The 22,380-nt window shown below is 38.9% G+C and overlaps 1 protein-coding gene across 1 annotated transcript in view; it reads right to left on the reverse strand.

The window, feature by feature from the left end:
• Nucleotides 1-20,771, reverse strand: part of DKK2 (dickkopf WNT signaling pathway inhibitor 2) — a 98,415-nt gene extending 77,644 nt beyond the window's left edge. The window contains exon 1 of the mRNA XM_045880626.3: nt 19,863-20,771. Coding sequence (XP_045736582.1) covers nt 19,863-20,084 — 222 coding nt within the window. The 5' untranslated portion in view covers nt 20,085-20,771. The remainder of the gene's footprint in view (nt 1-19,862) is intronic.
• Nucleotides 20,772-22,380: the final 1,609 nt, after the last annotated feature.

Raw genomic sequence — 22,380 nt, forward strand, 5'->3', positions numbered from 1 at the left:
AGTGTCTGTTTCATTGGTTGTCATTACCACAATATTAATTTTGTCTTTTTCATCTCTCTTGAGACACAGATACTAAGTCCTACAAATGGGATTACAGAATAACCTAAATTTTAGACAAAAGAAGATACTTTTAGTTACTGAAATGAAATACAAATTTCCTCAAATGTCTATGTACCAATATGACAGATAAATCATATTGGTAATATGACAGAATAAAGGAGAAATATTTGATATTTATGATAAAAATTGGGACTATGATAAATGGTGTGATAACAATATCATAACACCTCTTGTGTGATATCATTTCCCCTTTCCCTAAACAATAAATAAGCTTTGTCTTCCCAGAGAGTCAAATTAAACCAAAGTGATTTGAAAGTCTGAGTTTGGGAAGCTAAGTCACATCTCAATATAAGACTGTTAGAGAACATCATGGCCAATCTAAAAAATCATTCTCCTCGTGTGTTTAGTGTCCATTGCTAACTATATATGTATCATAACATAGGAAAAACTGAACAAACAAACAAAAACATTTGGAAGGTGTCAAGAAAACATAGCTGATGTATGGGTTTTGATGTTATCTTGTCACTAAAAAAATGATTGAAGAATCCAGTCTTACTAACAAAGAACAGGATTTACAAAGTATTTTGTTTTTTTATAGAGTATGGCTAATGAATACCACTTGAGTAATTTTTCCTGTCCTGGCGAAGGCCGACTCGATGATTGAATTGGTTTCCAAATTTTTTTAAAGTTCTGAATTTATACAGATAAAACACCTCCTAGAATATAAACTAATTATGTTTCTCCCATTTGTATGATGCTATTTTTCTTAGAAGGTCTGCTCTGCCCCATATGTATTTTATTCAGCTGAACTGAAATTCCCAAGTCATTTTTCCATGAGCTACTATTAACTCATACCTTTGTTGAGATGCCTGTTTTGATCTATGGAAATATTCTGAAGATACAGCTAAGGAGCTTTCCTGATGTGTGAGAGAAAGAGGTAGGTTACAGAGGAATCCAAGGCCTTTGGTTGAGCAATTAGAAAAATGGATTTACCATTAACTGAAATGAGGAATCCACGGGTGCAACAGATTAGGGAGAGGGAAAAGATGGGATTTTGACATGGTCAGTATGAAATATCTGTTAATGGAAATGTTAGCTTGGAATTTGGATATATTATTCTGAAGCTCAAGAGAGGTTTTTCCTAGAGATACAAATATGGGAGTCATTGGCATATATTGGTATTTAACGCTAACAAATCATTAAATCATGAAGAGAATGACTGTAGATGGCAAGGATTAAACATCATACTGAGACCAGACCAGGTCCTTTGTTCAAGAAATAATAAAATTAGTTTGTCATAATTTATTCTAAGTAACCTGTGTTATTTCTTAGGTATATCTATTTCCCTAAGTACTGAATTTCATAATCTGCTTTATAATGCAGTCCGGAATCAATATCAAATGGGTCATTCTTATAGAATAAATCTTTACTTCTTGGAAATAAGAATATCTCTTCCATATTGTATTATCCCTTTTACATCAATGGGAATGGTTGAATTATCTTAACACAGTGGAATAAAATCACTTCTGGGTAATAAACTTTTAGTTCCCCCTTGAGCTGAGTAATTATGTCTGCTTATCTAAAGGCCGGGTCAATCCATTTTGTAGGGCATACTTGAGTGAAGATGAAGAGCTTCCCATAAACAAGACATATTAATTTTCAAAGTTATGTTTTGTGAAAGAGAGAAAACAAGAACACAATCTAAATCTCGAAAATGTGATACCATCTATTTCCCTCATTATTTCCCCGAATGCTTTTCCTACCTAGTCATATTCATTACAAGCAGTTGTTAGGGGCAGCTGTTACTAAGATGGAAAGAAATGGAAAAGTTCTTAAATATTGCTTTCTTTTTAAAAAACAAACAAACAAACAAACTTCAAAACATCTGGGCTCTGCACTGACAAATATTTTTGGTGAGGCTGAAATAATTATGTAAGAGATTATGCAGAAGGAACATCAACTAAATTTCTTCTTTGTTGCCTACAGTTTTGAAATCGCCTTTTACTTTCACAGTAGTTTTTGTCAAATGCTATGAAAAGTTTAATGAATGTGTCTAGTTTTTCTCATTTTTAAACCCGGAAGATTACTTAACATTGGAACGTGGTTGCCTGGTATTTGCCAATGATTAGGAAAGCCACCCATTTGATGTAGAACATTTAGCTTTGTTTATTACAATAGCATTTCCCCCTCCAAGGACTTTCCCACCCTTCTGAGAAGTACCCAAAATTCAAAGAGGTGAAGGGAGGAGACATGAACGACAAAACACAATATAAAAGAGGAAATCAAAACCAAAATGTTGGCTCAAACTCTTAGAACAAACCCTACACCCTGGATCCCCGCTAAATATGAGTTAGAGGGTTATGTTATCACCTTAGTCAGAGCTGTTATTGTTAGGCCAGTATATCTGTTGTCACCAGAAAACAGCATAACCAAGTCATACCTCCCCATGGAGGAAAGTGTGGTGTTAGAATTTCAAGAAGGTCCAAATTAGGACACCTGTGTGCCAGAGAGGACCAGCTGCACATGTGGGCTGGCCAGTGCTGCAGGACGCCATCTGCTCAGCACATGGGATGCCAGTTCCTTTGCAGAAGATGGGTTTGAAGGATGGGATTCTTTAAAGAGGAAGCTCACAGCTTGACTGTGACATCCTTAGCCTTCCTCACATTTTAAAATAAACAATTTTAGGAAGAGGGGATTAAAGGCTTATGTCTGAGAGATGACAAGTAGGGTATATGGCTAGCTCCAGAAGAATTGCCTCAGAAGTTCTCCTTCAGATCGGCATTTGGCTTTTCATTCTGGTGACTGATGAAGTATGACTGTAACTCTCAGAAAATTCCAGGTGCTAAGCATGTGCACATTCCAAAAATGCTCTATGTTCTTGTCCCTGGGTTTGCAACAATCAGACCAACCAGGCAATCTCTCTCTTCCTTAGTCTTTCTGAAACATAATGAGACATTTGGCCCACACCTTGACTTCCTGATTATTAATGAAAACATGGTCAGAGAAAACATGGTGGACAATCCAGAATCTATTAAACAATTAGTGTTGATTGCCTTTGCTTCCCCCTCCCAATAAAACCAATATTTAAAAGAGTATAAATTAACACTTCTTTGCAATTTGGGGGGACTGAATTCCCCACAAACTATCTATATTAAATACTTGTTTAGCAACCTATTACCATTCGCCAACCATTAGTAATGATCAGATATTTTAAATGTTTATTTTTTCCTTTAACAGATATTTATAATCTACTCCTCTTAAAGATTATGGCAATTTTGGTTTATTCTTCAGAGATGAGAAGATAAGCACTTTGATAACGTTTCTAGAGTTTACAGGCACAGTTCTATAAAGTTGTTAAGCTCCTAAAACAAAACAAAATAAAATCTCAATATGGGGAAAATAAACTCATTCACTCTTTTTTAAGATTGGTAGGAAAACGGAAAGAAAACTTCAATTTTATAATATAGTTATAACTATATAATATAGTTACAAATAGAGTTTAGTATCATCCTGAAAAAGCAGTAACTATAACAAAGATTTCACAAAACCCTCTCAACAGATTCCAATTTGACCAAGATCAGAGTATTCACCTTAATTTTCAGGCACAGGAACAAACAACTCATAACCTTAATTGAACCATAATGTAGGCCGACTTGAGAAATTATTTGCAATTCAGATTTAATGCCACTGATCATTTTTCTTTCTTGGTTCATGTGAGGACTGTTTCAGTAAAACATGCTAGTCTGTTTCTGTACAATTAAAAAGTATCTTGTACAAGAAATGAAGCACATAAAAAAATAATCAGACACACTTGCTAAACTAATTGCATATGGAGTTGTGCCAGTTTCCAGCCTCAGTGATTGGATTATGTGTCTCCACTTCATTTTTAATTCTCCTACCCTGCCCCTCAGTAACCGCCAATCTATTCTCTGTATCTCCAAGCTTGGTTTTTGTTTGTTTGTATGTTTGCTGGTTTCTTTCTTTTTTGGATTCCATATATAAGAGACATCAGACAGTATTTGTCTTTCTCTGTCTGACTTATTTCACTTAGCATAATGCCCTTGAGGTCTATCCATGTTGTCACAAATGACAAGATTTCATTCTTTTTATGGCTGAATAATATTTCATTATATCCAAATATTCTATTTATGGCTGAATAATATTCCGTTATATATGGAATTTTATATAATTTCCATTTCTATAAACAATTTCTTTATCCATTCATCCATCAGTGGACACTTAGGTTGTTTCCATATCTTGGCTATTGTGAATAATGCTGCAATAAACATAGGGTGCATATACCTTTTTGAGTTAGTGTTTTTGTTTTCTTTGGATAAATACCAGAAGTGAAATTGCTGGATCATATGATAGTTCAATTTTTAATTTTTTGAGGAACCTCCACACTGTTTTCCATAATGGCTGCATCACTTTACATTCCCACCAACAGTGCACAAGTGTTCCCTTTTCTTCACATCCTCATGTACACTTGTTATTTCTTGCCCCCCCTTTTTTTAATAATAACTATCCTAACAAGTGTAAGGTGATATCTCCCTGTGGTTTGGATTTGCATTTCCCTGATGATTAATGACGTTGAGCATCTTTCATGTACTTTTTGGCCATGTGTACAATGGCCTGATAACCTGATAGCCATCTAAATCTCATTCATTTAAAAAAAAATTAAGTGGTCTCCCTACTAACTCAGCAAGGCAAAATCATTCTACATTAAAACTGTGATCAAATAATTCTGAATTTGAAGCTAAACCATCACAGGACCACAGATACCATATGTTGAGCTTTCTAGTAATGTAACTGTTCAGTTTTCCAGCATCTTCTTCTTGCCTGTCTTTCACAAACATTTACTGAGTGCTCTGCCCATGACAGAAGCTCATAAGGCATTGAGAAGATTAAGTGAGATAATATAAAGTTCTTGGCATGAAGTAGGTTCTCAACAAATGTTAGTTGCCCTATCTTCTAGAAGCAAGGTACCATGTATTGCTCAGCTATCTGACCTCACTAATGCTGGCTGGAGGATATTGCTAGGAGTACACTGGATAGTGACACTACACATGGATAAGCAATGATTATGACGGAAAGGTCAGCTGATTTTTCCTGCTTGATTTTGTGAGTCACAAGTAGCTCTGAGTCATGCTCGTTCTTTTCATGCATTTTAGCTGCAGATCACCACTCTTTCAAATCCTTATACTAAATCCCCTTATGATGGTTGCAATGGGCTCATCGTTAAGCCTGAGAGTCTTAAATCTGATAGCATGCATTCAAAATCAATAATTTGTTCATTGCTTTGGTCACCCTGCCTTGATTCCCTAAGATATTTTAAATGGCCCTTGAAAATTCAGAACATCTTGGTCTCAACAACTATCAGGACATTCTCTCCAGGGGCGCCTCGGCGGCTCAGCCGTTAAGCGTCTGCCTTCGGCTCAGGTCATGATCCTGGGGTCCTGGGATCGAGCCCTCTATCAGGTTCCCTGCTCCGTGGGAAGCCTGCTTCTCCCTCTCCCACTCCCCCTGCTTGTGTTCCTTCTCTGGCTGTGTCTCTTTGTCAAATAAATAAATAAAATCTTAAAAAAAAAAAACAAAACATTCTCTCCAGTTAGTCTCTGACTCTCCCAGAAATGGAGTTAAAAACAACAAAATTACTGGTGAGGTTGGGCTGCATTCTTCTTTATTGACGTTTACTAAGAACCAGAATTATATTTTTTGGTCTAACTTAATTTTTTTAAGTGTCAAGCCATCAAATATAGTTGCTCTTTTGTGTTGAAAGCTTGTATATTTCACACACTCCAGTCCAATTTGCAATCAATCACTGGGACGTCAGTGGCGTAAGACCTGAGTGCCGGCACTTGTGCTTTTAACAAGAAGAACCAACAGAGACTAAAATTCAGTTAAAATATGCTGCAGCTGGTGTGGCCAGGACCTCACTGGAATTTAATTTCGAGAAGATTTTTCTTGTTAAAAAGAAAATCTTCCCTCTGAAAAGTGTTGGGAAGATAGCAGTAGGGCAAATAAGCAAGCAAAAAAATTTATAAGGATTTCCAAAGAACATTTTGGAAGCATCATATTAATTTGAATAGTTGCAAAAACATTTTCACTGAAGTTCAGCAATTTAGCTTTTTTGCTGAAATTTTAATAGAATGTTTGCATTAAAAAATAACTTTTGACAGACCTTTTTGTTTTTCTGACTTCAGTGTACACATTTTAATTAAGTGGCATATAAAGTAATGTTTATCACCAGACGGACTCTAGGGAATTGCCCTGTGTTTGATTTGTTCCTGCCTCTTCTTTCAGGAAAAGAGTGGGTTTTGGGTGGGTAATGTGCTGCTGGCTTGCACTCATTAAATGCTTCCTGAACACCATGATCCTCTGAGAAATAGTAACCATATTACATAAATTCTGACCAGGTTCTTCTAATGGAGAAGACTTAATTACAAGATAATATAATATATATATATACTAATATATATATATATTAAATTTTAAGACCATAAACCCAACTGATGGTTTTCTACCTTAAAGCAATCAACATTGAAGGGTTTACAATTTAAACCACAATACTGATTCCTTGACTCAGATTGTCTTTTGGAAGTTTTTGGAATTGCTTTCAGAAACTACACCACATTTCTTTAACATCCTTACCTTCTCTGGGGTTTTTGGTTTATGGAAATAATATAAAGCCACTCAGAGCCAAGTATTTTAAATGTGGTATGTTAATCAGTATGTATAACATTGTTTGTGGTCATAAAGTTATAACCTAAAATAAACATGTAAACTATTTCTGAATTTAGTTCCAACAGAAAATTTAAGTGACAATATCAAAAAAATGAGTTCTCTGCAGTGACTAATTTGGAAAAATAATATTTCAGTGTGGTTGTTGGAAAAAAATCTATGACATCATTTTAAACTTGTATCTTTATCAAATTTCTTCCTTTGATGTATTTTAGCACACATTCCATCCCTCTTCCCTACCTGAGGAAGATCTTGTCCACTTTACTGAACACACCCTCTCTGCAATTCCATTTTTAGGTCACCAGACTCCTATCCTCCTACTAGTGCAACTTTGTTATTTCTTGCCGTTCTAATTCCTGCTAAGTCTACCTCTTCCCACTAATGTTTCTTTAGTGCTTTATAAATGATAAAATTAGGATCAGACCTCCTCAGGGAATAGTGAGGCATTTACAAAGGGAAAAAAAAATCAAAATTTAATTCCTTCTAAAATATTTAGAAAAGAAAAAGCAGACACCACCTTTTCACATTATCACCATAATGTCCACCATGACCAGACCTTTTTCTTCACTGTTTATAGAGATGGTCTTACTCTTCCAGGTCAGCCTGACTGTTCATCAAGGGAATCAGAGTGTAATCTGTGAAGAATGACTAAAATAATTTGATTACATTTTCTCTTAATAAGGAAGGGATCTTACATAGAAATTGATACCCAGGTTTGTTTTATTCATGCTTCGCTTAAAACAGAAAGCAGGATGTTCCCATTCTTAACATAATTAAAGTTAAGATAATGAGATAACTAAGCAATGCAATACAAGTGTTCATTCTCAGAACTCTTTGTAAAAAGGAAAACACAGCAGGTTGTCCAACTGTAACATCGTATTGGAAACAGGAATGAACCGGACCATTTCTGGGTACCTCTTTCAATCTTAAAATTCTAACTGGATTCCACAAGAAGACTGCATTTGTCTTTACAGTTACCTATTTCAAGGACCCAGCTTGGCATCTATGTCAAATGTTTGTTTACTATGATTATAGCATCTAATACACTTAAGAAGTAAATAAAGAATTAGCAAGTTGACTGATCTAAAGAATTTCATTACATCTGAATCTGAAATGTACCAATAAAAACTCTCTAGCTGATTTCTCTGGCTTCCAATTTATACGAGGTGGCAGCATGGCTCAGTGATTGGGTAGACAGACTCAAACAAGATTGCTTGGTTATAAATCCCAGCTCTTTCACTCAACAATTGTGTGGCCCCAGGGACAAAGTAGAGAGAAACAAAATAATTGATGACATTGTATGCCATGTCAAGAAGTTTGGACTTCATGCTCTAGAAATAGACATGAGATGGAGAATAGCCTGACCAGATTTTTACTTTAAAAAATCTCACTTTAGAAGTAGTATAGAGGATGGTTTAGAGATGTACAAAACTGTTACAATATTGTAATAGTCCATCAGGAAATGATTATGGTCTGAGTCAAAACAATGACAATTGGAGGACAATAAAGCATCAAAAGAGATCAATATTAAGGAAGAAGTAGAATCCTATAAATTAGAGAATAATTGCTTTAGAGCAGGGATAAAAGCAGGAAGCTTAGACTATTTTTAGCTTAGACAAATGTTTGGGTGAGATTCCAGCACTTGAATGAATGATCAGAGTTATTACATTGTTCACTAGGAAATGCCTCCTTAGCAATACAATATGTTTCCAACAGCTCTGAAAATACCCACTTTCCTGTTTGAAGAATTTTGACAAAATGTATTTCCTCTGTCACAGTCCATGTGATTTCACATCCAGACAACTTGACTACAATTGGCTATTTCCCCAAATTTTATCCATTCTGAACCCCATAACCTATAATGTGTCCAAAATATGACCCTCAGGTTTAGTTTCAGAGCTTTAAAAATATACTTACTTCTATTATTAAGACCCTTATCATGCCTTTCCAAGATAGAACATATAAATAGTAACACATCTCTGACATGATAGGAAAAAAAAAAGGTATAGAGCTCTCCTTGAATATCATGGACAGGATTTTCTAACAGCAAGCAAGAGAGCAGTTTGTAGCATGCAAGAATAAAACAAAAACAAAAACTAAGTTTTAATCAGAAAGTTGAAAGTATTACCACTGGCACTGAAATCTTTGAATAAATCCAAGAAAATCAAAACAAATAGAAAAAAACCAACAACACAAAACCAAAAAAAAAAAAAAAAAACACCTTCCACTTTCAACTTCCTACTTATAAAAAAAGACAATCAAGACAGAAACTGGATTTATGATTCCAGAATCATAAAATCCAATTAGATTAACTCATTCTTGGGTTGATTCTAACTAATTCACATTTGTCCTTCATAAATTCAGAGTGGAAAGGTCTTAATTTTGTTTTGCATAAAATAATCTCTAATGATGTTAACTAAATAAGCAATATTTTATACTTAGCGAAGAGCAAGGAAAATACAATATTATTATTATGAACTAACATTTTACTGATGAGATAACTAAGGTTTAAAGGTGTCAGGTGATTTCTTCAAGGGCAAGCATATAAAAAGATAGGCTAACCAAGTCTTCTGAATTTATGTCCCGTGCTCTTTGAGGTTCACCTTCTGTCCCACGTAGAAACTATAACCATCTTCAACTGCATTTTCTCAGAAATAAAGTATGACTGTGCACATGGCATACGCCCCAAAAGAATAATACTAATGTAGCATAACAGATTCTGAGTAAACATGTCTGAAACATCCAAGTACCACATGCAGTATAGTTATTGGTCACCTATTCCTAGAAGTGGAGAGAGGCAGAGTTTAAGTACATCTCAGGTGAAGAGGTACACCACATAGAGGCCAGAGGCTGACACACTGTTGCAGAAGAGAAAGTGGGAGAGGTCTGAGACAATGCATGCTTTTGTCCATGAAGAATCTACCTGCTCTGCTTTCTACTTCCCCTTACTGGGGCTGATCCTAAAGTGCTGCTGATCTCCAAGCATAGTACCCTGAGTTCCATGCAGGGTGAGTATCAAATGAGGCAGAGGTTTTCAAACCACAGGTTTTGATCAATCAATTCAATGAGTCGTGACCAGCATTTTAAAGAGACAGAGAGAGAGCGAGAGTGAGAATAGTATAGAACAAGAGACCAGCATAGAACAGAACAGAAGGAAAGGACTAAAATTTTGAAAATGTCTCACTGCATTACCCATCATAAGAATATTTATTTTAGAAGCTTTTTTTTCAGAGGTGTGTGTGTGTGTGTGTGTGCTGGGTCACAACATAAAGTATCTCTCTGTTCGTGCATTTCTGTCAGAAAATTTTTAAAGCTTTTAGCCTCTATCTTAAATGATGCTTGGACAAAGGTCAAGCCATCTGTGTTCCCAGAGCGCACCATTATCTTCTTCCCCTCTTCTGTGCGCTCCTGCTGTTCTTGGGCAGACTCTCTCCAGCCAGGCTTCTTGCTAATCATGTCATTAAGTACCATGACTGAAAAACTGAGCAAGGACAATATATGCAAAGCCACTCCCCTCCATTAATTTTGTTTAAATCCTACTGACACAGTTGTCATAATGACATTGTACTCTTTGATAATACATTTTGACATACAAAATTCAGAGCTGAAAAAGAGCTCTCGATATAATTAACTCCCACTAGCTTTGAATCAACTGAATTTAATTCTTCTGTAGAGGTTTACTATTATGGACTTAACAGAAAGCATTGCTTTTGATTATTTGGAAGACTTGTGTTAGAAGTCAAATAATCCAAGTTCCAGGAGAAATTCTTTTGTCACAGGCACTGACTGTAGTACATTGGGGCAGACCAGGAAACATCTCCTAGCATGGTTCCCTCCTACATAAAATGAGTTAAACGAGGTGATTTCTACTGTATCTGTCAGCTTCAACTATGCCCACTTTAGTCTGTTGTACAAAGTCTGGAAACCTGTAGATGATAAAAGCTTCTCTTGGTTCTTTCTATAAAGTTCTCCATCTTGAATAATGATGAATAAGTACATTTGAAGAATCCTCTTACACAGTTACGAAAGCACATTTAAGTGTCTGTCAGGTTGAAAGTAAATGTTAAGGTTTTTCCACACTAAAAATTAACAATTATTTCTAAAATAGCAAATAGCAAAAAAATACTCTGTGGTAAGTAGTTCAAGGTATAAAAATAACATTATATATTGTTTAAAATGTGTATGTACATATTATAATACGTAATGTTTTATAAGCATAAATTCTAGATTTGTGCACATTCTAATCAGACATGAGTTGTTTTAACAAACAGGTCTATCATAGAGAAAAAAAGTGGAGGCTATTTAAATCCCAAGCATTCAAATATGTAGGGTTCATGGGAATCTACAAGGCTTTCTTTCATCACCAGTGAGTGATGAACAGACCAGAGCATGAGAAGAATTTGGGCAATGAGACTTGATTCTTATGGCCTTTATTAGACTAACCTAGGGTACTGTTTACCAGGTTTTATTATTGGCATGAGAAATCATAAAGATTTGGTTGCCTAACTTCTGACAATTCAGACATAAAATGTATATTTTTTGATATGGATATGTTTGTTTGTTTCTGGAAAGACTTCCGAAACTGTTGAGCAGGTAAGGGGGCTCAGGAGTTCAATCAAACTAAGGGTAGATTTCTGCCTATGCGACAGATGATTTCCAAAGAAGGAAATCATATCAGCAAAAGAGAGAGAGTGGAACAGAAAAAGAAGAGGACTAAGGAAGGGACTTGAGGAAGTGCCCACATTTATGGACAGAAGATTGTAGAGGGAAGAAAAAAAGAAAGAAAGAAAAAGAAAGAAAGAAAGAAAGAAAGAAAGAAAGAAAGAAAGAAAGAAAGAAAGAAAGAAAGAAAGAAAGAAAGAAAGAAAGAAAGAAAGAAAGAAAGAAAGAAAGAAAGAAAGAAAGAAAGAAAGAAAGAAAGAAAGAAGGAAGGAAGGAAGGAAGGAAGGAAGGAAGGAAGGAAGGAAGGAAGGAAGGAAGGAAGGAAGGAATAACCCAGAAAGGAACATGGAAATATGTAGCAACAGAAGTAAGGGGATAAATTAAGTGTTAAAGGAGAGACTACAGAGTATAGAGGATGATTTTTGGAAAGAAGACCTTGGATTTCAAGAGATAAATCAACCACCCAATGCCTGTTGAGCCAAGTTTCAAAGGGTTAAGATGAAGTGAAGCTAGAATGAGCAAGTGAAGACCATTATTTGAATGTGAGCTGTCATTTCAGTTGGTTTTAAACAACAATTTCCCCCACCCATCCTCCCATTTGAATGCAGTCTTTTAGCTCATTATCAGATATAAACACTCATTGGCAAATAAGCTTGGCAGCTTGTTTCTGATCCGTTAAAAGAAATTTATCATGTACTTCAAAGAGATGACTTTCACTCTTCGTTTAACATTGTTAAAATATTTCCAAATTACCTGAATCATGAAAGAAATAGCTCAAATAAAACAAAGAAAGTGAAGGGAATAGAATGGGAATAATGAGTTCCAAATTTCTGAGTCCTCCTAGTAGGACAGCTGACACTCAAAGAGGGTTGTAAACCTTCCCAATTCTCAGCAAGCTCTCTGGGCCCCAGGCTGTGCAGAAAGTGTCAAGAAACTTGCCTTTGCAGAGGCTATCTCACTTTGGAGAATATCAAATTAATGCTGTTGGCAGCAGACTCTGACATGTTGTTCAATTATTTTGGTTCCTGTGGTTACATAACTAATATTGCCATGGCGGTTAGGACCTTCACTTACTGCGATTATATTTTAATGTCTGCCATACCCTGGCTTCTGTGTGATTTCACCAATTGCTCAATTATATGCTATTTTGCTTACTTTGTATGAGACAGTGCTGACTCACCATCCCTATGTTCACATTCGATACAAGAAATGCGATAACATATTTGTGTGTGTATTTATGTTGTCTTGTTTTGTTTTACAATTCCTGGCCTTGGTGTAGAGTTCATTTGCTTCCCTCATGGACATCACATGCATTTATATAGTTGCCCCTGCCAATTTGGCCGGGGGAAGACTGGACAGCCACTTTCTATTTTGTGCGTGAGCACTTGGCCTTACCTATTTCTGTAATGGTGGTAGTAACAATTACATTAGCACAGTAAATAAGTGTACTTTCCTCTCCTCAGTCACATAAGTGTCATTACTCTTATGGTTGCTATTGTTATTGTATCTTATTTTACATATTTTTAAAAAAGCAGAGACTGAAGTGCCTCTTTCAAAGACATTCAGCTGGTTAGTGGCAAGTCATAAGTTAGAACCTGTTTGGAAACTATAGTGTTGTAGTGTTGCTACAGATCATCTGATTCTCTGAAAGCAGCTAGGAGTCAAAAGTAAAGAAGACGTGAAAGCAATAGGAGGCTCTCACCCTAGATAATTTTTCCCCATCTAAGCAGAGTATGAGTGATGCCCGCCAAACCAACTCACAGTCCTTGTAGAGAAGTCCCTGAGAAGGCCTCTGCCTGCTGTCAGTGGGCACCTGGTAGTGCTCAGATACAGGGAGATGGATACTGGGGAGTGTGTTTTGCCATTCTCCTTTTAATGCTGTGTGACTTATACAAACTGCATAACCTCTCTGTGTCTCAGGAAAAGTATTGTTTTATCATTTATAAAATATTTCATCACTTCTAAAAATAAGGATGATAATAGGACTTGCCCTTTGAAGGGCTGTTAAGAGGCTCAAAAGAGTTAATTAAAATGAAACATCTGGAGCAATTCATGGCACAGAGTAAATAATAAATGGAACCTCAAACTATAATTTAATGTGTGTTATAAGTACTTGTAAGCCAGTTAAGGAAATGATATGTCTGAAGATCACTCACTTCCTTCAGTTCCTAGAAAAAAGAACATTCTTACTTGGAATGATAAAGCATAATATGGAGAACTAACATCTTTGAGGAAATGTTTGGATAGATCCACCATTTTAAGAAATCAAGCCTCCTAATTGTGATGCTTTGACTGGTTTTGCCACTTACTGTACTTATTCACTCATTGATTTTATACATTTGTTTGTTTTAGACCAGGGTGGGGTAGTTAAAATTGCTATGACTACGAAATATGTAACTATTCTCTATACCAAATTATAATACATAAGTGGAATCAGTTAAATTAGCACTGTAATATATTTAAAAGGATATCTGATGCACATTTGTCCCTTTTATTTATGGAGGAGAGAGAAGTAATAGGTTTTTAAAAACTTAGTACTTTTGTGCTTTTTCTGATTTCATTTCTACGTTTATTATTTGGAGCACTTAGATAAATCTAAATAGTATTAAGATCCCACAAATATAACCTGTTATACAGATTCAGTGGTTGTGGAATCAGTATTGAAGTAATAATTCTGTTTTTTAGTGCCCACATAAGCGAATTACTTGAGTTAAAATACAGCATTTCGATCTGATACTGAAATCCCTCTGCCTTAGCATTTTCTCTGATTCAGTTTACAAGGATTTATGGGATGAGCTCTCCCTAAGGACATTTGATTAGATGTTGGTATCATTTATGGCCTTCCATCATTGGTTTGAACCCAAAGAAGTGAGCAGTGACCCAAAATTGCTAGCATGAGAGACACACTGGGAAACCACTACTTAAAATATTTGGGTGGTGACTTTTCTTCCTGTGGACAGATGTTCCTATCAAAAAAATCTCCCATATTTTATATCACTTGACCTCTTTGTTTGGGAGAATTGTTTATATTTGTCCTGAAAAAAGGAAAAAAAAAACAACAATTAGAGAAAAATATGTTGCTGTTCTCTAGTTCCTGGCAAAAGTGGACAGAGGAGGAAGAGAAAATTAACTTCTGCTTACCTTACATGGTAATACTAAATTTTCATTATTCATTCCATATTTAATCTATGTTATCTTAGAGCAATCCTACACAATGCAAAAATCTATCCACTAACTGTTATTAATTTTGTTTCCTTTTGGGTTCCGCCTCAAATTAAAAAAAAAAAATGACTCAGGAAGAGTCACAGGCAGACACAAATATCGCATAAATCTTTTCAATTATCAGATAAATAACTAGGAGCAGCTTTATCTCCTTTATCGATGAATACAAGTAACTAGAAGTCCAATGAAGTAAAATGACTTTAGAGGGCTATCAGGGAATCACAGATAGAAATAAGATTGTAATTCATTTTGATGTTACATCAATATCAAAGAATGAATAGCCAGAAAAGAGTGAGTCTAAAATGTAAATACGTTGATTTTATAAAAGACCTCTATAATTTAACAGGTTATTTTAATATCCATGCAAAATGATTGTGCTGGGAAAAGAAGAAGAAGTGGCAATATTCTCCTAGAACAGAATATATCAGTTACCTTTCTATTATATTGCTTTCTCTACTTTAAAAACTGTAAGATTTGAAACATCCTGGGAGAAGTTTGCATTACAGGGGAGTACTAAAGAAGACTCTGGTAGGGTCAAAGTCACAGCTGGAGTGAGCTTAAGTAAACTTTTCCCTTGCTCTCTCTCCTCTAACACAAAAATAAAATGATAGATGCTCATAGATTATCGTTAAAATACTTTTTTTGCTATTCACAAGATCACCTTCCACTTGTATCAACTATCAATTTCTCTATTATTCACAGTGAAGGAACAGGAACCTTACTGTGGATTGTTTCAAAATCTTTCTATTTTGGAAACTTTAAATTTTGAAAATGATTTGCATTCCCGATTACACTTAGCGTCAATTGATGTCCAAAGGAAATCGCAGATATTTACTCTCTAGCAGGAGAAAGTTGGGCTGGGGTTAAAAAAAAAAAGTCATGGATAATTTCAAAAAGCGAAGTGATCACCTATAGAAAATAGACTATCTAGTTTATATATAGTTGATCTTTGTGAGCACTTTCATGAGTGTTTATGCATACAAGTAGACGTGGCACTTTTATTAAAGAAAATGCAGTGCACAAATATTAGTACTCTCTAGCCGACTCCCTCAAGCTTCTGTTTCAATGCATTTCAAGCATTCTTTATTCACAGCACAACTTCATCCAAACCTGTCCAAATGTCCAAGTTATATGAGAAAATCATAGAATCTAAATTTATGTTAAACCAGTTTTCAGCTTCTTTTTTAGAGATACATGCCAAGAAGCTTATTTACATTTAAAACATAATTATTTTCCACTGTTCTACTCATAACTTTTAACAAATATTTAAAAATCCTATAGCATTGCATTCAAATTAATCTGCTTGTCTCAAAAAGACAAAGCAAGGAGTAAAGAAGACTAAAAGAAGTAATTACAAGCACAAATCCAAAAGGTTTTCCATTTACCAAAAAAAAAAAAAAGTGAACTGCAAAGATAAATTGAGTTTTTAAATTGCTTGTTTTCAGTTGTTCTTAAGGGTGGCCGATAAAAGTTGATCACCTCAAACTCCAGAGGTGATGTCGAGCAACAGTGTACTTATTCAGAATATATGTATCCACATGATATTGGAAATTTTGTTTAAAATGCCTTTTAATTTAGAATGTTTGCAATAATCTCTTTAGAAACTGAAATACATTGACATGTATATACATTAATAAGTCCACAACTTAATTTATCCCATATACTTACACAGATGTACGCTATCTTTTAAGACCCGTAAGGAAGAGATGAAAACAGAAAGTCAGATTAAAACATACGTATGAATAATTCAGCAAAATCATTTTTGCTCCTTCTGTATCAATCACCTGAATACTGCCATATTCAATTTTCTGTCATTTTCTATCATAACTTATAACTGTATTTGAAAGCAAACCTAAAAATGGAATTGTAACACCTCTGAAGAACAGTATGTTCTCTTTCTGAGCTCTCTAAATCTTTCCTGAAATTCAAAGGCATCTTTTCCAGTACTGATTTACAAATAATCCACCTTGCCTCCAGAACAAATAGAATTCCTATACATAAGAATGTTTACTTTATATGAAAACAGACTACATTGAATGAAGAAAACCTTGGGGCCCATTTTGTCTCATTTTTACTTTTGTAGATTAGTGAATTATTAAATTCCTTCAATAATTTATTCTGCAATCACAACAAATTTTTGCTTTAATTCTCTATTCTCAAAGTAAGTCAGAAAAAACAGACAATTATTCAATTTTCACTTGAGGAAAAGAAGACCAAAGACTAAGTTTCTAAAGTGCCTACTTGAATTTGCATCCTACAGTTTCCTGTTCCTGAATCCTGTATCTCTGAAACACATACATTTCAGCATCAGCAATCAAGGATGGGGGAGGGCGAGACAATCAACTGATCAAGCCTCAGGATGACACTACTTAATTAGCTAGTTTGATCAGGTGGCACTTTATTTCCAATCTTCTCAATCAATCATATTTTTCTATTCCGATGGATAAAAATTCAGCTCAGCTACAATTCAATTTTAGATTTTTTTTTCTCCAAAACAGGATATGGCATCTTCCTGTTTGAATAGTCTTTCTAACTTCCATTCCATTATTGAAAATGAGAGTTCTAAGATTTTCAGAAACCACATAACTTGTAGAATAAAAAAGGTAAAGAGACCCATAAATATTCAAAGAATTCCTCTTTCTACTTCAAAGAAGATAGATTTTTCTATTTGTTTCTTCATAATAGTATACATTATAGATCACCTGCTAAGCAAGTGAGAAGCAGAAAATAACAAAAGATAATCCTCCTATTTTCCAGCTATCTTACTTTGATTCAACTCAGTGTTTTATTTTATGTTACCACTATCTCTCATAAATTAACATTTTCTCACAAACCGAACATCAAATCTTAAGGATATGGTATTACAGTTAAGTAAAGATAATGAAATATATTCCACGGAACCACTAGGTTATGGAGAGTATATAAGAAATTCAACTCAAAAAGAAGAAAGAAAGAAAGACAAAAGGAAGGAAGGAAGGAAGGAAGGAAGGAAGGAAGGAAGAAAGGAAGGAAGGAAAGAAAGAAAAAGAAAGAAAGAAAGAAAGAAAGAAAGAAAGAAAGAAAGAAAGAAAGAAAGAAAGAAAGAAAGAGAAAGAAAGAAAAAGAGAAAGGAAGGAAGGAAGGAAGAAAGAAAGGAGTTATACTCATTTGTAAAATAAATTTTCCGTTTGAAGACAAGCAAATAGAGTTCCATCCTCTTTAAGGAGCAGATATTTGGAGAGATAGCGAAATAGACATATCAAAACATAAGACATAAGCTAGATTCTGGGCAGCAACCCTCAGTTTAGTCCATGTAACCCCATGGCTAATGACAGTTCTGACATAACTGATAATTTGATTCAGGAACATCAAGTGTTGGGGCCCAGTGGTGATAAAAACAGAAAGTCTTTTACAGAAACTCACAGAACGTACATGGATTAGAATCGGAAGGAACCTCAAAAGATCATTGGGTCCATCCCTCTGTCCTTGGCTGAACTAAGTAAACATCTAGCTCTCTTCAACGGGAGCTGAAGGTGGAATTTGAAGTCAATACCATTAGAGAAAAGTCTTATGATTTGGATTGACAGGATCCTTTCTTTCTAAACTTTGCCTCATTTCATGATGGATGTCTAAGAGAATATAAAGTTATGTCCATTACTATCGAAAGTGTCAGGGTGTTTCGGAGGGAAGAGTAAGAGGGAATGAGAATGCTCACATAAATGTGGAGGTATATGCACATGTGCGAGAATGTGCAAAGGATATGTATGCATGTAGTATGTAGGCATATATATAGTTTATTTCCCTTGAGACCTGGAAAAAAACAACAACCTGTGATTGTAGACTTTGTATTCCTTTGAAAAGATAGCTGAAATGGTTGCCATTTCAAAGCCTTGGAAGCATTCTGGAACTGCAAAACTAGCAAAACTGTCCCCGTGAGAGGGCAGTAGGGGGCCAAGCGCTGCTAACTTTCCCCTCGCTGTCCCTGCAGGACTGGCCCTTGCTCTCACCCTTCACCCTGCTGCCTGCCTGCGCTAGCGGCAGGCGCATGGAGGACACCGAGAGCTCGCAAGGCGGCTGCCGCGAGCTCTTCAGATGAAACAAGGAAACCCAGGATCCGTGCGGCAATGAGCCACCTTCACGGGTTGACAGTTGTGCTGAGAGGTGCGCGTGCTGTTTGGCCAGCTAGCTTTCAGTTTGGGCTTCCTACAAAAGGAGCAGAAAGGGGGAGCTGTCGTGGTTCCCGGTGCCCACAAGGCCCCCCTCTCTTGGCCATTGCGCGCCGGCCACAGCGGGTGCCGAGTGTGCACGTTCGTTTTACGGTGTGTGTATGTTTGTGTAACTCATTGCAAGCGACTGTCAATCTTATATGTCTGTGTGACAGAGGGACGCCCTTTTGCAAGAATGACTCTGGGGTCCACCTTGCTATATCGCAGGCACTCCGGTCGCCCGCGCTACGATGCTGTCACTGTTACTTCATCATATTGCTCCCTCCTGGATGATTTATTTACGAGGCTACAGAAGTGAGAAATGGCGCGTCTGTTGAAGTTTTCTGTCTGTGACCTCACTTCTTTGAAGGAAGAAAGTGGTTGCGAGGGGAACAGAACCTGAAAGGGGGTAAATTCCCCCTCCAGATTGTGAACTGTAACAGTAAAGAGACCAGGATCTGGACCCAGACTGTTCGGATTGGAATCCCACTCTGCCACTTAACATTAGCTTGTGTGCCTTGGGCAAATTGCTTAATCACTCCGTAACTCAATTTCTTCATCGGCAAAATGGGGAAAAGTAACCGCGCCTAGTTCATAGGGTTGTGAAGATTAAATATATGTAAGCGCTTAGAACGGTGCCTGACCCAAAATCGTTGCTATGTGTTAGCTGCTACTAACATTATCATCAGCATTGCCGTGGTAAATCTGGAGAAGGACCATTCCCCACCAGTACACACTGGATCTTGTACCTGCCCATGTCCTCAAGCAAAGGTGGGAGAACCCTAACCCTCCCGCTCCACGCCCTCCAGAACCGGCAACCACCAGCCACCCCCACCCACGAAGAGCTGCTTCCGGGAACCCCTCCCCGCTGCGGGGCGCGCCACACCTGGGGGCGCACTTGAAAGGTTGAGGGGTGCAAAGGCAAACGACGCGCTCTAGAGCGCTGGTGCCTACCGCTCTTGACTATAGAGTGTATTGGGAGTGTTTTCCTACCTGCCCCAGGTTTTTGCCTTTCTTACTGCCGCCGAAAGCCAGTCCTTGGTATGTGCCCGCTGATCGATTGGCGGCCTGGGCAGGCGTCTCCCCGCCCAGGGAGGACTTGATGGAGTTGAGTTTGGCCCGCGAGCTGCCGAGCTGTGAGCTCTCCACCATCAGCACCGCGGCCAGTAGGAGCAGACAGCGGGACGAGTCCTTGCCCCGCATCAACGCGGCCATTTCCCGGCGAGGGGTCCCCGGGGAGGCGCAAAGCCCGGAAGGGTGCGGGTGCAAGGGGAGGAAGGACCCCAACACCGGGCCCCTCACTCGGGGTGCGGGGGCTCGCAGGCTCTGTTCCCCCAACCCAACTTGGCTTCGGGGGCCCAGCACCGTGTGAATTCAGTCTCACGCCTCAGACCAAGAGCGAGTGCGACCCAAGCAAGACCCGCTTCTCCACCAGGGCAGGAAGTTCTGCAGGAACTGGAAGCAATCAAAGGCGAGGCGCCTTCTCGCCAAGGAGGCGTGACCCGAGGTGCAAGAAGACCCAGCCCCACAGACCGCACCGCTTCAGCTGCTCCTTGCCCCGCACCACCGCGTTCCCGCCGGATCTCCGCGGTCCAGTTCTCTTAATTGGCTCTGGAGGGCCACACCGCTTCCTTCTCCTTCGGCCTCAGTTGCTTTTCTCTCCTCTTTTCCTTCCCGACCCTTTATGTCTCAACCCTTGCAGGACACAATGATATTGGGCGCTATAAGGGGGATCAGGAACGCCCCAGACCGGACCCTCGAGGTCTGAGGAGAGCCGAGGTCTCCCCCGGGCGCGGGCACAGTCTCGGCGAAGTGTCGCCCCCCGGTTCACACCCGCAGCCTAGCGCTGCCGGCGACGCAGCAATGCCCTGGGAGCGGTCGTGCGCGCCGCGCGGTCTCGCTCTCTCCGTTTGCTCTCTCACCGCCGCCCCCTTTGCTTTTTATAGCTTCCCACAGTGGGGTTTTTTTTTTTTCCTCCGCCCCCAATTCAAGAGTGACAAAGAGTGAAAACGTTTCTCTCACCCCCCACGTTCCCGCCCCACTCCTCTCCTTCCCCCCCCCCGCGCCCCCCCTCCTGCCTCTCCCTCTTGTCCCCCTCCCACACCCCTCTGCTCTCCACAACAATTGAGAAAATGGGATTCATTACCAAAGGAACGTGAGGCCTCCTAATGCCTGACAACAGCTCCAGCGGGTGGAAAGACCTTTAGAAACAGACGGAGGGCAAAAGTGGAAGTGGAGAGGGGCAGGTTGCCACCGCCCTTGGGGACCGCCAGCGCCCTTCTTTAGGTTTCCCAACCCATCTCCAGTGCTTGACTCCTAGAGGAGCCCTAGAAAAGCCCCATAGAAGATTTCGAGAAGTGAGCATCTGGGCGTTAATGCTGCGGTCTGTGTACGCTCAAGTGCCCAAGTTGGGTTTTAGTCTGTGTCTCCCGGTGTGTGTGTGTGTGTGTGTGTGTGAGGCTGCGCTATGTTGTGCCAGGGGGTGCCCAACTGACGTGGACGGGGGCTTTGGAATTGGGGAGAAGAGGACCAGAAAAAGGGGAAAAATGTTCCTATTCTCTCACCCGGGAGACGTTTGGAATTTTCTAGTCTCCATCTTTTGGACCCCCCAACCCCACGACCCCACCACACACGCAGCGTACGTTTCTGTCTCCTCGGGGTTGGGAGAAATGGGGTGCCTTGAGTAGGCTCCGAGGGTTTCAGTCTCCCAGCTCTACCGGGCATCTCCACTGTGCCAGGCAGCTGCCCCCTTTGCGAAGAGGAAATCCCAAACAGGAATGAACGGAGGCAGGGAAGGCTTTGAGATCCTGCCTTCCTCAGCTCCCTGCCTCCTCCCGAGCCTCTGGGAATTCCCAGGGAAGCCTTTCCTGTCAGCCCCCAGGCTCCCCAGGTCAGGTTTGCGTCTGAGAAGGTCGAAGGAGGTGCAGAGAGCGGCTGGGACGCGCGGGCGCGCGGCGCTTGGGGGCGCCAGTGGCAGCCGCCCGGCGGGGCGCGGAAGTATTGGCCGGAGACAGGCTGTCCCGGGCTAGCCCAGGGCTCGGGTTTGGAGCGGTTTGGCGGTTAAGCGCCAATGTTTCCAATGCGACGCGAAGGGTTCTTTGGGAGTTGCTGAATTTGTCCTTCTCAGCCTCTAACGCCTGCGCGCAGAGAAATTGAGGCAGTGCCACGAGCTGGCAGCTCACAACTAGAGAACGAAGCTGATCTCCCTAACCGCACCCTAGATCTGATCTTCGGATCCGGGTTCCTCAGGTTTCATACCTGATGCAGATGCACACCAGTGTGTACAGGAGTATACATCGCTAAGTGAGAACGATAGTGACTCTTTTCTTTGCCCCAAAAAAGGGCCGAGTTCTAAAGTGTGAATTTATGGCTGGGTTTTCCCAGACAGCACCAGCTTTGCATATTTCCTGCCCTGATCTGTGAGTCTGTCTGGCCTGGAATGCTTCCAGTTGCAGATTTTTTTTTTTTTTTAAACACCACAAGCAAAGGGGCATTAAAACTTAAGGAACCC

This window comes from Mirounga angustirostris, unplaced genomic scaffold (assembly GCF_029215605.1).
Source record: "Mirounga angustirostris isolate CCGP_5_RB_7025 unplaced genomic scaffold, mMirAng1.0.hap1 SCAF_2, whole genome shotgun sequence".
NCBI classification, from domain to species: domain Eukaryota; kingdom Metazoa; phylum Chordata; class Mammalia; order Carnivora; family Phocidae; genus Mirounga; species Mirounga angustirostris.